The sequence below is a fragment of the Lasioglossum baleicum genome, chromosome 3 (assembly GCF_051020765.1).
Source record: "Lasioglossum baleicum chromosome 3, iyLasBale1, whole genome shotgun sequence".
NCBI lineage: Eukaryota > Metazoa > Arthropoda > Insecta > Hymenoptera > Halictidae > Lasioglossum > Lasioglossum baleicum.
In genome coordinates this window covers 803,985-820,502 of record NC_134931.1, presented here as the reverse complement: position 1 = coordinate 820,502, position 16,518 = coordinate 803,985, and the positions used below count along the sequence as shown (strand labels likewise).

The following is a 16,518-nucleotide window of genomic DNA, read 5'->3' as shown; positions in this document are numbered from 1 at the left end:
AGGGGGTTGTAAGGAACAGAATATAAATGAAAAAGTATTTCTTAGTAGATGTACAAATTAACCCCCCTTGCCCTACGGTTTCAGTGATTAGAACTTTCTTTGTAGTTCGTAATTTCCTAAAAAGGGAGAAAATTTATATCTATTGTATGTCTACATGTTCTCCGATAACTATACATTAACGAAACCAAAATGGAATTTCATCTCGGTTTAAAGGAAATTAATAACATATATATGTATATATGTATATTTATTAGACTCTGTACAGAATCTTCATCACGAGTCTGACACGATATTGTAGGGCAAGGGGTTAATCTGAATGGCTACATTCTATTTTAAAAATTATCCCAGCAACATATAGCGAGCGTAATCACTGCCTAGTTGATGTATAAAATTATATTACTACTGGGATAAACTTTATAGCAAGTGAAGGCCATTGTAATCGTTGAATCTGGCTCTGAAAAAGCTTTATGGCCAACGACACGATCGTCAGTCATAAATGTCGTCTTGCCCAGCCAATTGGGCGACTAATTAGAGAATGGTTCAAATAGATCATCGTTTTATTGCTAATATTTCATAAACTTTTTCAATGTAATTTTACCAAAGAGATTTTTGTGATGCGAAATGAATATTTACCATTTGTTGAGGAGCAAGCTTAACCACTCGGCGGTTTCGTCTTTGTACAGAGCCCTCCTTCGACGCAGCCTCCCTAATTCCTGTTGAATCGTCGACTGAAGTAGCCTGGACACTCTTGTTTTAAATATTGTCCCTGCTAGTGCCAGGACTAACACCAGCCACGCCAATGACAGTCCTGCCGCGCCGATTATCCATGCTATCGCGAGCGTTCCGCCGAGATACAATGCGCCGCGAATTGCTTCTGCCTCCCTCTGCAGGAAAAGGTAATCGTGGTGTTCATTATAATATAAGATTCCCGACATCTTAACGTGCAATTAATCTGTAGTATGTATCATGCGTCCATTGTTATTCGCAACATGGAAATTAACTGGCGTAAAGGTCGGCGTACTCCTAGTACTGGACACAAGGTTCTTTTCTTGTTAGACATAAAGCTATACATATCTTTCCAGATCGTGTCTTGGTATCAATTTTCATCAGCAATCTTAAGCTCCAGAAATAATCAGAAGAAACACATTTACTAGCATCAAATCCAACATAATCCTAACCACTTGCTAACATAAAATCTGTACAAACAAAATTTTAGGCACAAAACTTGTTTAGTTTTTTATTACGGTTCTCATCCGGTTTGAAACGAACGAAGAGTTCCATTAAATTTTACTTCAGAGTTTATGATGCTGGGTTTTACGCTCACAGTATATGTATGGTGATGCGGGAAAGTATACATAGGTCTGCGACACCTATTGGCAAGACATTTTAATGAACATTCGTGGCTACCGTAACGTTTGTTTATAGAGAAAGAATATTTCTCTAAAAGAAACATGGAAATTAAAATATCAAGACATAACACTGACTAAAATATACACAATTAGTGTTTCTGATTTCTTAACGTTTTTCATTTCTCGAGAAATGAGAAATAAGACTATATTTCTCGAGAATTCTCTAGAATTTTTAATAAAATAAAAAAATATTGGAAAACTTATAATATTTGGAATATCGTTGATAATATTTATCGAAAGCGCAAACAACATTAATTCAATGTTTATTACTGTCCAATATGTACATTAGGGTGGACCTAAACTATATTTGGAGAAAATTTTTTATCTAGATACAATGCACGTAACTATCCAGTATTGTTCATTTAGGTAAGAAAAAATTTATGCAAAGTTTGAGATCGTTCAGATAAAAGGATGACGTGGCCCACTTAAATTGAAAATTTTGGAAATTGGGAAATTCACCTTAACTATGGAACATGGCACATCGTTGGATTTGTCTTTTTTCTGAATAGGAATACATACATATATGTAGAATAATTATATGAGCACCTTTAAATAAAAATAACGATAACCTTGAAATTTCGAAATATGATTACCAAAAGTACTTTTTGTTTTGCCATTATATTTACCTTATTGAACAGTGCAAATTTCTCCTCTGACATTTTTTCGTATAATCAAAAGTAACAGAGATATTATATTTAAATTAAAATGTAGCATGTTCTGACTGATGGTAGAACATATGTATTTGTTCATTTCCAAAAATACGCTATAAAATAAATGAGATTCATAAGAATTTTCCTAGATTTAAATTTCTCGAGAAATGAGAAATAACCAATTATAAAATGTCTCGAGAAATTCTCGAGAAATTCTCGAGAAAGAAGTCTCGAAAAGGAACACTATACACAATTAAACACTGTCCTTTTATTGTTTGAAGTTTGAGGAATATAAATGTATATTTGGAATGTATATGTTCAGCTGTTCTCTCGAAAAACGTGTTTTCACGTTTTCTCTTTGAATAAACGGTACCTTCGTCGTTCAGCCCTTCATAGTCGACTTAAAATTGTGGTCTTACCAACAAACCTGTAATTATCATCGGAATGTCGTAATATTTCACCAACAAGTACGATGGTTTTGTGGCATTTACAAGGTATGTATAAATGGCCAGTATAGTAAAATCTTATATTTTAGTTACATGCTTGGGGTTTTGTTGGTAAAGTCGAATCCCGTGTATTCGCACGGGGGCTATATTTATACCTTCGGGTAGAATGAAATAAAGGGAAAGTCGTACAAAATTAAAATCATTATTCCTTCATCTTGGTATATAGGGCATAATCCCAGCACGCTCACGCAATATCGCGTGCGCGAATATCTAATTGTAAGAAGTTTCCTCGGCGTCATGAAAAACGTCATTAACCTCAGAATGATCAGATTACGTGGCATGAGTAAGTGCAATTGATTTAAATCTGACGGTTTCACGGGTTTAGCCATTTTATGAATACTACATGTACGTTCGGCCCGCCATTTTTCTTTCGACATTCCTCGTGGAAAAGAACAATGTTGTACACCGTGTAACTGTTACACGGATTGTTATTACGGATTAACAGGTAATGCCAAAAGAAAGTAATTTAGCGTGAACTTGATAAGAAAGCTGTAATTGAATCAACGGGGAGTTAGCTTTACTCTTCTTTTGTCTTTCTGCTTCGTTTTCCTTTCTGAAACTAAATGCCTGATTAAATAACCAGACATTACAGTCCTCGACAAAATAATAAGACACCTAACATATTTTTAAATTTCTTATATTTAAAGGTAGAAAATGTAAACTCCGATGAATCCTGTATATTACATACTATTTTCAAAGTAAACATGTAAAAATCTTAAGATTGTATCGCGTACTGTAGCAAAATTAGAGAAAGATATGTAAACACGGTCTGACATTAATTCGACAAAAGTAGAAAACACTAACAGAAAAATGTTTAAAAATACAAAATTAATACTTTGTGATACCTCCTTTAAATTGAATTACGTCTAGTAATCGCTTTCGGATAGTTTTATATAACTTTTTGATTCGTTTTTGTTCTACATGTGTCCAATTGTTATTTATACTTTCTTGTAGTTCATTTACGTTATTATATTGTTTCCCATTCGCGAAGAATCGTCCTGACAAATCTCCCCACACATTTTCTATATATTCAAATCGGGAGAACGAGCGGGCCATTCCAAAATATTAAAATTTTTTGAAAATAAGGATTGTTTCACAGATTTTGCTGTATGGATTGCTGCATTATCCTGTTGAAAAATATAGTCGGAGCGCGTGATACGAGCTGCAGACTTGTTTAACTGATCTGCTATTAATTCAATATATTTATTAGTATTCATCATAGTTTATTTCTGTTTTCCATAGTAATCAATAGCGGCCCATTCCATAACACAGCCACCACCCATTTGACGGCAACATAAATGGAGTTCTTCCTTTCTGCAAACATGAAAGTAGTAGGCCCAGCCATCAGGGCCATTTAGATTGAATTTTTTCTCGACATTACAAATGACTTTCTTCCAGTTTTTCATCCAGTGTACTTGTTCACAAGCGATTTTTAGTCGTGCTGCTTTGTGTTTCTCCATTAACGGTGGCCGTTGTATTAATTTCTTCCGCTTAATGTGTTTGCTTCCTTGTAAAATGCGATGTACATTTCTTAAATTTGTTTTCACACCTGTTTCTTCGGCTATTTATCTTGTTGTGTCCTTAAAATTCGACGCAACACGCAGAATTGCACGTTTATCACGTTCGGAAGTAACGCTAGGTCTTCCACTTCCTTTCGTTTTTCCATAAGCACTTGGATTTTTTAACACATTATATATCGCGCACCTACTTGTGTATAATAATATCCCAATTTTATTGATACTGTACTTTTCCGAGCGCAACAGAACGATTCGATCGACCTCACTTATATCTGACTGCTTTCCTCGACCAATTATTTATTTTTCATTGTAATAAATGTACTTATAATGTAACGAAATCACAAGATTGAACGTCTGAATACGTTCGAAAATAAGCCAAATGTCTTATACTTTTGTCGAAGCAATGTCAGTGCGTGTCCACATATCTTTCTCTAATTTTGCTATGGTATGCGATACAATCCTAAGATTTTGCGTGTTTACTTTGGAGATAGTATGTAGTATTCAGGATATAACGGAGTGTACACTTTCCACCTTTAAATATAAGAAATTTACAAATATGCTAGGTGTCTTATTATTTTCTCGAGGACTGTAAGTGATAATGTGCTCAAGCTTCTATTTGATAGTGTTCAAATACTTTCCGCAACAGTTGCGAAGTTTGTTAGTCCTTGGTTTTCCTAAGTCAATGCAATGTCCGATTATTTCAGTCTGTTTAATACATGCAATGCACACTCGTTGCTGCGAAGAGTTGATCACTCTGTTAAAAATTAAGGCAAACTTCTATTCTTGTCCGTTTGTCTCGCGCGTCCTTCATTTCAATGCAATGCAAGGCTATAAAAGAAATGTCCCGTTGCCTCCCGTCCCATATCCTACACTTACGTAATGGTAACGTTACCTGCCCTGTCAAGATTGTAACATTTCATTAATTAGAAAGTTGTCCAATGCTAAGGGAGTGAGTTCCATCGCGAAGCCCCCGATTCTTCAAGACGGAACCTTGGACCAATGATACGTTTACCGTTCGCAAAACAACAGAAGACAGCTCGTGTTAGACAATTCCTTGCTCCACATACATATATACGTGCAGTTTCAACGAGAAAATGATTGGAAAAGATTCTTGCGAACGCTGAGAAAACTGTCGCAAAACTGTCTTCGTTCTCATGAACGACGACGAACGCCGCAGTGTATTTGCTTTCGCGAGTAGATGAAATTACAATGTACCGACTTACGAATAACGACTTTCTTCGGGGAATCTGCTTCTTAATGGGAGACCCGGTCGTTTCTTTTTTAGCGCCGCGGAGAGAAGGAATGCAACGATAAAAATCATCGGGAACGTCCCACGACTGCCACACCGGAAAGCGTTGCTCGGTGTATTTCCCACGTGGAGAATAATTTCTCCTTTGCATCTACGGGTTCGCGACTTGTACATACATGTTTATACACGTATGGAGGTGCACCATACTTCAGTTTTTTTTCGTTTTAAATAGGCTTCCATATTCGTCAGTAGCCGGCCTCCATTAGCACGGCTTAGAAAACGTCTCGCATGTTTGCTCACTTTCTTCCTAATTAATTTTTTGTACAACCGAATGAAATTGTTTGTAAAGGGAAGCCGTGAACCGGGAGAGAAATCATACTTCAACGATTCGGGTTACCTTTCATTGCTTGTGGTTACTCCATAAAACTCTGAATAACGTGAAATGTAATTTGTTCATCAGAGTGATTAAAATATCGGAATAATAAGACTTTATTCGTTAGCTAAGTCGAAACAACAATACGCCACTGTTTTGTAATAATCTTTTACAGGCGTTTACGCTTAACTTTCATTCACAGATGCACGTAACAATTATATTAACGGTGACGGTATCTTCCGTTCGAACTCGCTGTTCCGTAATGTAATGTTACGCAAAATCTTTCCATTTAGTTGCTAACTGTAGTGTTTTGTGTGGTCTATAATTATTCGTTATGCACGCGATGCATTTCATCGTGGCAACCATGCAATTAAGGGGGTCTTCTGGTCTAGAGCGTCATATTGTAAAAGTTTGGAAATTTTTGTAAATTCTTAAATACTTAATACTTACTACTTTCCGAAATACTTAAAACTGTTCAAACTTGACGAGTTCCTCGAAGAGGGGCGTATTCAAAAAAGTGCCTTACCGGCTGACGTGTGTTTCAAGAAAATACAAAAAAAGAAGTGACTTTTTTCAACGTTATTTTCACCAACATTTCGAAATTTCTTTCAGGAGAACTATTACCCTTTTTGTAGTAGGATTGTGCACACATGTTTTTGGATATTTGAGCCGCGTACGTTATTTTTTCAAAGTAAAAACAATGAAAATTACACGAGTTGTTACGACTCCCTTAAAGGAACGGTGCGTCGCGGTTGAGTGGACGTAATACGGCGTCGAAAAGGTACCTGCGTGGAACACGAACACTTCCCGGAGAATATTGTTGTGGATCTTTTATGGGGTTCACGATTCGAATCACGTAAATTCCGTCGAAAAATTCCTACCGTTACCAGAACACGAACCGCTCTGCTCGGAGACTGAATCTGCGTGCGACGCATTCTACATGAAACGTAAACCGGACTGTATTTGTTTGCATTGTTATACATAAGCCAAAGTGGCTGCCAAGTTCTTCTACGGGCCGGTTCGGTTGCACTGTGACTAGAAAATCAAACGGGAATTTTACATAAACGCTCTTGAAAATACTCTCGGACTACGATAATAATGGTTTCCGATGCATCGCCGCATACCTATACATACAGTCTGTGTACAAAGTATTCGTTCACATTAAAAAACGAATTACTTTTTCAAAATTTGACCAACAGCTTGAGTTTCTTTCCAGATGGTGCACAGTGCGGCCGATCGCCGATCTACAGTGGTCCTTTAAAACAGAATAACTTTTTTATAATTGTAACAAACGACCTGATTTTTTATAATCAATTAGAAGCACTGGTTTATGAAATGATATGCAAACAAGATTTTCCAAAAAATTATAATTTACAAAGTTACATGCAAAAATAAAAAAGTCATTTTTTTAACTTTTTTATCAGGGCTCTTAAAGGATTTAAAATATATGTTTTGTAGATCTATGTTAGTTAGACACGTGCTGAAAATCTTTTTTGCATATCATTTCATAAACCAGTGCTTCTAATTGATTATAAAAAATCAGGTCGTTTGTTACAATTATAAAAAAGTTATTCTGTTTTAAAGGGCGTTCGAATACTTTCGTGAGCCACTGTATGTAGCTGGTGAAAATTCAGAAAACCAGCGCGACCAAGACACTGTTTACGCGACAGAACAAGTACGGTCTTTCATCCCTCCCCTCACCCCATAACTTTATTTAACAACAAAAATTTGATAACTTTATTATTATAAAAGAAAATATAATTATAAAAAGAGAAAAACGAGACATTACGGTCATTACATGTTCTTTAACATAGAAATTGAAAAATTCCTTATTGTCAAATTATGGACGTATATGGATATGAAACTGGTAAAATCTAATAACGAAATAATCCACAAAGGGTAAGCAACCATGTTTTTGAGGTTACGTTGAGAATGGAGAAATTAATGGGTTATGGAAAGTCGTTTCTACCTGAGCTTTCTGTGTAATGGCTAGAGCAAACTCTTCATCGGGAGCAAGATCCTCGGGGGTCATATTGCCACCCCCAGGTGCAGTACCGTCACCAGCGGTACTGTTGCTGATCCTGGGTGGACCCCCTGTTGAAGATGGACTATTACCAAAACAGTTTCCTCCACCCGCGGCTTCACGTTTTCCTGGAAACAGACAAGACAAGATCTAGATATAATACCCCCGTCGACAGGTAGACTCAGCGTTACGGCAGAAGGTCCCTCGAAAGGATCACATGACGTTGCGTGCCGAGCATTGCCCCACCCGGTACGTTACCAATAGTGGGGGTACCTATAGTCTGTCCAAAGAGACGAGGCAGTAAACGTATCTATTAGGGGTGTGCGTGATTCCGTCCCGATCCCGCGAGAAATACCCGTCCCGACGGGATCTCGCACACCCCTAGTATCTATACATATGTATAAACATAGCCACTCGAGTGCAAGAAAGTTCAAGTTACTCTGCTCAGATAGTTAGCAAAGGACGCTCGCCGATACTTCACTGTCTCGTTGGACAGATCATAATGACGTCACGATCCGCACTGTAGAATAGTGATAGGATCTCACCCCTCAGCACGAATCGCGATGTCACTACCTAGGTTACAGTCCTCGACAAAATAATAGGACACCTAGCATATTTTTAAATTTCTTATATTTAAAGGTGTAAACACGCAAAATTTTAGGATTGTATCGCATACCATAGTAAAATTAGAGAAAGATATGTGAACACGGACTGACATTGCTTCGACAAAAGTATAAGACATTTGGCTTATTTTCCAATCATGTGACTTCTACCATTAAGTGTTCTACTGCGAACGTAATCAGACGTTGAATCTTGTGATTTTCTTACATTATAAGTAGATTTATTATTAGGACCTTGAATAAGTTCTCGCTGTTTCTTCAAAGATGGCAGTAGCAGTACCCCGTTCGTGAAATTTCGAATGGTAACACACATGCAAGGCAGTAGTGTATCTAACCCATAGACATATAGAGATAGACTGCGCGGCCTGAACGAAGCGCTGAAGTCCACAATGGCGGCGTGCGAGAGAGAGAGAGCATTAGCCGGGGTCCATAGCGCTCTCTTTCTAATTGATGTGTCGACACATCATATAGAAAGAGAGCGCTATGGACCCCGGCTAATGCTCTCTCTCTCACTCTTTGTACCGCGCGCCGCCATTGTGGGCTTCAACTCGCCCATAAGACGGCGCAGTCTATCTCTATATGTCTATGATCTAACCTTAAATTTCAGTGTATGGTAGTTCACTTTAGTGTAAACAAAGTAATTTTTTCTTAGTTCTGAAAATGTGTCTACTTTTGTGCCAAATAAAGTGTATTTGCGGGGAATTTTATTGCACTACTTTATTCAAAAGAAATCTACAGCTGAAGCACATAGAATTCTTGTTGAGCCTTATGGTGACAATGCTTTGTCGGATACGACACGTAGAGACTGGTTTCGACGCTTCAAAAATAATGATTTTGAACTTGAGGATAAAGAACGTTCTGGCGCACCGAAAAAATTTGAAGACGAAAAGTTGGAGGAATTACTCGATCAAGACCGATGTCAGACGCTAGCAGAACTTGGAAAAACATTACAAGTAGATGAGTCAACTGTTTCAAAACGTTTAAAAGTTTTAGGAATGATCCAGAAGCAAGGACATTGGGTACCGTATGAATTGAAGCCGAGAGACGTCGAACGGCGTTTTCTCACGTGTGAACTACTGCTTCAACGGCAGAAAAGAAAAGGTTTTTTGCACCGCATCGTGACTGGCGATGAAAAGTGGATACACTACGATAATCCAAAGCGTAGAAATTCGTGGGGTAAGCCCGGCCATGCATCAACATCGTCTGCAAAACCAAATATCCATGGTTCGAAGCTTCTTCTCTGTATTTGGTGGGATCAGCAGGGTGTAATTTATAATGAGCTGCTCAAACCGAATGAGACTATCACGGGGGAGCGCTATCGACTTCAATTGATGCGTTTAAGTCGAGCCTTAAAAGAAAAACGGCCGCTATACGAGCAGAGACACGACAAAGTGATTTTGCTACATGACAACGCTCGGCCTCATGTTGCAAAACCAGTGAAAACCTACCTGGAAACGCTTCAATGGAAAGTTCTACCCCACCCGCCGTATTCACCTGACATAGCCCCTTCTGATTTTCACCTATTCCGTTCGATGACACATGGCCTAGCTAACCAGCGCTTTCCTTCTTATGAAGAAGCTAAAACATGGATCGATTCTTGGATAGCCTCAAAAGACATGTCGTTTTTCCGACGCGGAAATCATATACTACCAGAAAGATGGGAGAAAGTGGTCGCTAGTGATGGGCAATACTTTGAATGAAATGTTTTTGTTCCTTATAATTTAAATAAAGCTTTTATTTTATAAAAGAAACAGCGAGAACTTATTCAAGGTCCTAATACAATGAAAAATAAATAATGAGTCGAGGAAAGCAGTCAGATATAAGTAAGGTCGATCGAATCGTTCTGTTGCGCTCGGAAAAGTACAGTATCAATAAAATTGCGAAATTATTAAAATGCGTATATATGTAGGTATACGTAGGTGCGCGATATATAATGTGTTAATAAATCCAAGTGCTTATGGAAAAACGAAAGGAAGTGGAAGACCTAGCGTTACTTCCGAACGTGATAAACGTGCAATTTTGCGTGTTGCGTCGAATTTTAAGGACACAACAGGACAAATAGCCGAAGAAACAGGTGTGAAAACAAATTTAAGAAATGTACATCGCATTTTACAAGGAAGCAAACACATTAAGCGGAAGAAATTAATACAACGGCCACCGTTAATGGAGAAACACAAAGCAGCACGACTAAAAATCGCTTGTGAACAAGTACACTGGATGAAAAACTGGAAGAAAGTCATTTGTAATGTCGAGAAAAAATTCAATCTAAATGGCCCTGATGGCTGGGCCTACTACTTTCATGTTTGCAGAAAGGAAGAACTCCATTTATGTTGCCGTCAAATGGGTGGTGGCTGTGTTATGGAATGGGCCGCTATTGATTACTATGGAAAACAGAAATAAACTATGATGAATACTAATAAATATATTGAATTAATAGCAGATCAGTTAAACAAGTCTGCAGCTCGTATCACGCGCTCCGACTATATTTTTCAACAGGATAATGCAGCAATCCATACAGCAAAATCTGTGAAACAATCCTTATTTTCAAAAAATTTTAATATTTTGGAATGGCCCGCTCGTTCTCCCGATTTGAATATATAGAAAATGTGTGGGGAGATTTGTCAGGACGATTCTTCGCGAATGGGAAACAATATAATAACGTAAATGAACTAAAAGAAAGTATAAATAACAATTGGACACACGTAGAACGAAAACGAATCAAAAAGTTATATAAAACTATCCGAAAGCGATTACTAGACGTATTCAATTTAAAGGACGTATCACAAAGTATTAATTTTGTATTTTTAAACATTTTTCTGTCAGTGTTTTCTACTTTTGTCGAATTAATGTCAGACCGTGTTCACATATCTTTCTCTAATTTTGCTGTGGTACGCGATACAATCCTAAGATTTTACATGTTTACTTTGGAAATAGTATGTAATATACAGGATACAACGGAGTGTACATTTTCTACCTTTAAACATAAGAAATTTAAAAATATGCTAGGTGTCTTATTATTTTGTCGAGGACTGTAGACCACGCATTTCCCCCCTCTATTTATTCTAAAAATTTAATCAGGATCGTAGAGTAGTTGTTCCAGGAGTCAGTCCTTTAAGGCCAGTAAACGGATAACAGGTGAAATTATTTTTACAAAACATCGAGTCTAGAGAGAAAGCAGAATCTTAATATTGGGCGGATTACATTTGGTAATAACGTCAATATTTTTCACAAAGGAAGTCAGTTCAGAAGGAGCATATGTAAAAGCTTTTTTATTTGCCCAGGAACGATGTTATGTCAACGTAGTAAAAAGGGATACGAGACACACAGCAGTCGGAAACGTTTGGAAGTTTTATGTATACAACACAACGCCGTTAGTTCTGTAGCGATATCTACAGTATTGTTAGAGTTGCATATTTCTAACAACAAGTTGTATTAACTCGTAATTCGTTGACGAAGTGCTTGCTTTTTTTGAATAAGGTTTATTTCGAAGACAGTTATGTTTGTTTAAAGTTGCTGTTGAAGATCGACCATTTGATATGCGGCAATCTTTCGAATAGTAGTCCTGCGGCAAAGTTTACGAACCGATAAGTACTGCTAGAAAGAGAACCAGTAAGAACCTGCCCGTAGAGGAAGCACGATTCAGGCCACCGTTGCGACGCGACGGACGAAAGGTTCAAAAAGAGCGGAACGAATGCGTTTTTTGCGGTAATTGTTGTTTTTTTTTCGCGTGTTCCCATCGACCGTGATATCGGGCGATCTCCGTATTCTCCGGCGCGTAATGGCCTCTTAACTGGCACGCGTATCAATCACGGTGCAACTAGGATCGCAATGCAACCAGAGGGCAGAGGGTGCAAGGACGAACGTCGTACGAACGCAATTAACGATGCCGCAACGTTCCGTACGCGATAACTTTGGGACGGTCCTTGCGGAATGTCGCGTTTACTTGATCCATTTGTTAAGTCGTCCGTCCCGATTTATACCCTGTCCACGGACACGTCGCGTGAATTTCCAGCTGGGATTTTCAGATTGGCATCGATCTCGGAAGTTGAAATGTTCGTGGCTCGGGCACTATCAGGAAATTGACGTTTCTCCTTGTCGTTAACGGTTGACCGAGGGTTGCTAACAGCGCCGAGCTCGAAGAATAATATCTTTGTGGCAGAACCAGAACTTCTCTTTCGACCGATTTGTCAAAACCAGAGACGTTCGACGAAAACTCTACGAACTGGCAAATCTACACCTCGCGGAAATGGTTCTTTTCTGATTTCAACCCTCCAATGCACGGATTGCGTCTGCGAAACTCCGTCAATTGAATGTGTACTATTTTAATTTCCTACGAATTATACTATCCAACAAATTTCAACTTTTTTTATGATTTCAATATAGTGTTGGGTCCTTCATATACATAGAGTTCTTTGCGCTGATTCCGAATCTGTCCTTAATTTTTCTGCTATACGCACAGTTTTTGAGAAACATGACTTTGAAAAAAAAAAATATTTTTCAACTTTAAACAAATATTGTGATGTTATTATAAAAGATATTGAATTGTTCTTTACAGCAAAAGATTCTGTAGACTTTCCCGAATACAGTGATATCCAATACTAATACATTATAATTGTTTAAACGTGTTTAAACAATGATTAAAGACGGAGAGACACCAACTTTCACCAATTTTTGAGGATATTTTTCAATTTATCTCAAAAATACGGGTCCAGCGAAAAATCGAACTATACCACGCGATAGAGCAGACTTTTATCTTGAGAAATCACCCTTTCAAGTTTGCATGGTCGACGTTTTTTTCGAACCAGAAAGCAAAATATCTGCGCCCGACATGAGTTGCCGCCAGTGGCGCTTACCGCTAGAACAGGCGTAATAAACATGTTTAAACAATCATAATGTATTAATATTAGATATCACTGTATTCGGGAAAGTCTACAGAATCTTTTGCTGTAACGAACAATTCAATATCTTTTATAATAACACCACAATATTTCTTTAAAGTTGAAAAATGTGTTTTTTTTCTTCAAAATCATGTTTCTCAAAAACTGTGCGTCTAGGAAAAAAAATTAAGGATAGATTCGGAATCAGCGCAAAAAACTCTATAAGAACCAGCTAACACTAATTGTGGAACTGGTGTTGGACAGTGTTATTTTGGGATTTATGTATCGGGAATTGTCAGATTTTCTCATTTTTTGCATGGCTTAAAAAGCAAAATATGTTCGTGTTCACGTTAATATTTTTTCGTCATATTGTATACGAATCGTTCTAATCTTGATTAATTTGTTTGATTGAATAGTTTCTCTCCAGGTCATACAATGTGCGCATAATTGACAAGTGGATAGTTATTTCAATAATAACATAATTTAACTCCGGATGGCATGCGAAAGAACGTCCGCGACTCTTAGCAAGTGGAACGAATTTGAAGTTTTCAGTGCGGAACATATGAAATATGTTGAAAAGTCAAAGAACTGAGGAAAGAAGTTCAGAAGTTGAAATCAGAAGTGAAAGGAACCTAAATTTGCTGTCAGTGCTTTTGATGAAATTGGTCATGATGTAGTACGAGTCTTTACCGAAGCTTTGAAAACATATTGTTTAATGTTTCAAATGCAAAAGATAATATTAATATTCCTCCCACAAATTACAAATATTTTATCCGCAGTTCAGACGACATCATCGAAATGTAATTTTATAATTGAAATGTACAGACATTTTCCTACAGAGGAAGCGGCACCTTAATCTACTAAAAGGAAGAAGCAAGGAAATAATCGAGGATATGACCTTGGCATTAAGAGTGCCCTTTGAATAGGAACTGATAGTACCTGCCCAGGTGTTATCGCGTTCAGTCTTCAGATCGCAAAATTAGTTTTAAAAGTAGAACCCTAAGAATAACATAATAGAAGTCTAATTGCTGTGCTATAGGTCAAAGCAAATGTTGTGCTCAAAATTATTATAAAACATTCAAAATCAATGATTAATTAACACTCTTAATTTTCTTAAAATACCTTCATTTATACGAACGAGTAATACACATTCACGTGGAATTGTAGTCTCTGTGTGTTATAGAATCGCGTGTGTAATTGTGCCCGATTGCAATTTATGTGCACTCCGAGCACATAATAGCAGAACCATATTTCAATTAACAGTTCCACTATCTTCATTGATCATCGGAGCAAATGTCGCGTGATTATAACCAGTTCCTTCGTATGTTACGGATATTTCGTGTCATATTGATCAAATGAAATACTAAATCGTGTGTCTCCTATTTTTAGTGTTTGATTGACTGTGTTCGAAAAGATGTTGTACACTTGTACACTTGTATCAACTCCATCAATAACTCTCGCGCGTAGGAAATCAAAAATTTGTGCAATTACAATGAAATTGATATACGTATACGTGCATTACGTTATGTAAACAAATCCATTAATACATAAATATGCTTGTATTATATCTGCACATAAATATTCAATTACGAATACGTAACATTATAGGCAGAAAACTTGACATTGATTATTTATTTATCGATTATTAGAAATACAAGCTAGAACATACTATAAACACGAACGTCAAGTTTTATTACTACTTAGCAGAGTTGGGCAAAATGTAATTTCAATTACAATTACAATTACTTACCAATTACTGTAATTTGAAATTGCAGAAATACAATTACAATTAAATATACATAATTGTAATTGGTAGTTGCAATTACAACATTAATTAGATACCTACTCAATGGAAATGTCTAAAAAGAACAAACAAGAAGCATATGTTAGGAAATATTTATTATTAATGAAATATTTATTTGTAGCTAATTATTTGATATTTCACAAAAACGATTACCATTACTTTTCAAAATGTTTCTCATTTCAAAGTTTGAGTCGGATAATATATAACATATACTTTTTGTTTGTTCTTTTTAGACATTTCCATGGAGTAGATATCTAATTACTCTTATTAGTGCCATTTTGGCGTTAAGTAATTGAAACTGCCAATTACAATTACTTGTAATTGCATTAAAAATACTTGAAATTGCAGAAATAAAATTACAATTACATATAATTGTGAAAGGAGTAATTGCAATTACGTAACACGATTACAGTAATTGTAATTGAGTCTAACAATTACTTCAGTGTAATTGTTCTTTTAAATCACTAATTTTTATGTTTTGGACCATTTAACCGTTTTCTTATTGTAATTATAGTCCACTTTTGCACATGCAATTGAAGATGTAATTAAATACTCATGTAATTAATTACTGCCCAACTCTGCTACTTAGTAATTGTTTTGGCATAGATGTGAATTTCTAATTGATAATATACACATAGCAATATACACATTATTAATAACCAAATTTTATTAACGAGAAATAACATTCTAAATTACAACATGAAGTTCTACCTTACTGTATCATTTTACAATAAATTTTTAATAGAGAAAAATGTTGTCGAAAGCTGTAATCATTTTTATGAAGAGCATTATTTTCATAGGAAAAGAACAATTAATAGTATCCTAGTTTCATTATTCACTTGTTGCTTTAAGTAGTGTGACGAATGCATTTCACGGATAATTTGTATCCTCACAAGAAGAACGATTATGTTTAACGGCTCGATAACGTTGCTAGTTATCGTCTCTTTTTTCTTCTGGTATAGCTAATTACAATTACATACGAGCTAGATACCTGACGACCTAGATAAATTCTTTTGTATTTCATTTTCATCCGATACAATTATTCGCCTCGCTGCGTCCAGCTTTCCTTGGATCTTTTAATGGAATGATTAGCTGCAGTGGCTGCTAATTAATTCTCAGCTATCACGACCGCGCACTGTTTTCTGATCCAATTAACCCAAAGTAAGACAGCTAAACAAATTGACTCAACCTATCATCCGCATCGTCTAGAAACTTCATAGTCTAAGAAACTTCATAGTTGCAATTATCTTGTGTTACATCTCATTGTAAGGAGTTTCCTCGGCGTCACGAAAAACGTAATTAACCTCAGAATGATCAGATTACGTGGCATGAGCAAGAGTAATCCCACCAAAAACATCCTGTAAACAGGAGCCAAGTTCCTATGGCCGTAAAAAGTTGCGAAATCAAACAAAATACAGCCAAGTTCGTTAGCTTAGAAATACCTCTTGCAATACTGAAAAAAGCGTTTGTGAAAATTAGTTTAAAAGAAC

General features: G+C 36.6%; 1 protein-coding gene across 9 annotated transcripts in view; it reads right to left on the bottom strand.

Annotated features, from left to right (window-relative positions):
- The window catches only part of LOC143221730 (uncharacterized), a 52,341-nt gene that overhangs the window by 17,573 nt on the left and 18,250 nt on the right, over positions 1 to 16,518 (bottom strand). For 8 of the 9 annotated variants that reach the window (XM_076447198.1, XM_076447197.1, XM_076447189.1 and 5 more), the window contains 2 exons: positions 7,674 to 7,855; positions 634 to 884 (listed from right to left, as the gene is read on the bottom strand). In XM_076447198.1, coding sequence (XP_076303313.1) covers positions 634 to 884; positions 7,674 to 7,736 — 314 coding nt within the window. In that variant the 5' untranslated portion in view covers positions 7,737 to 7,855. The remainder of the gene's footprint in view (positions 1 to 633; positions 885 to 7,673; positions 7,856 to 16,518) is intronic. The other variant, XM_076447196.1, reaches the window with a different exon arrangement.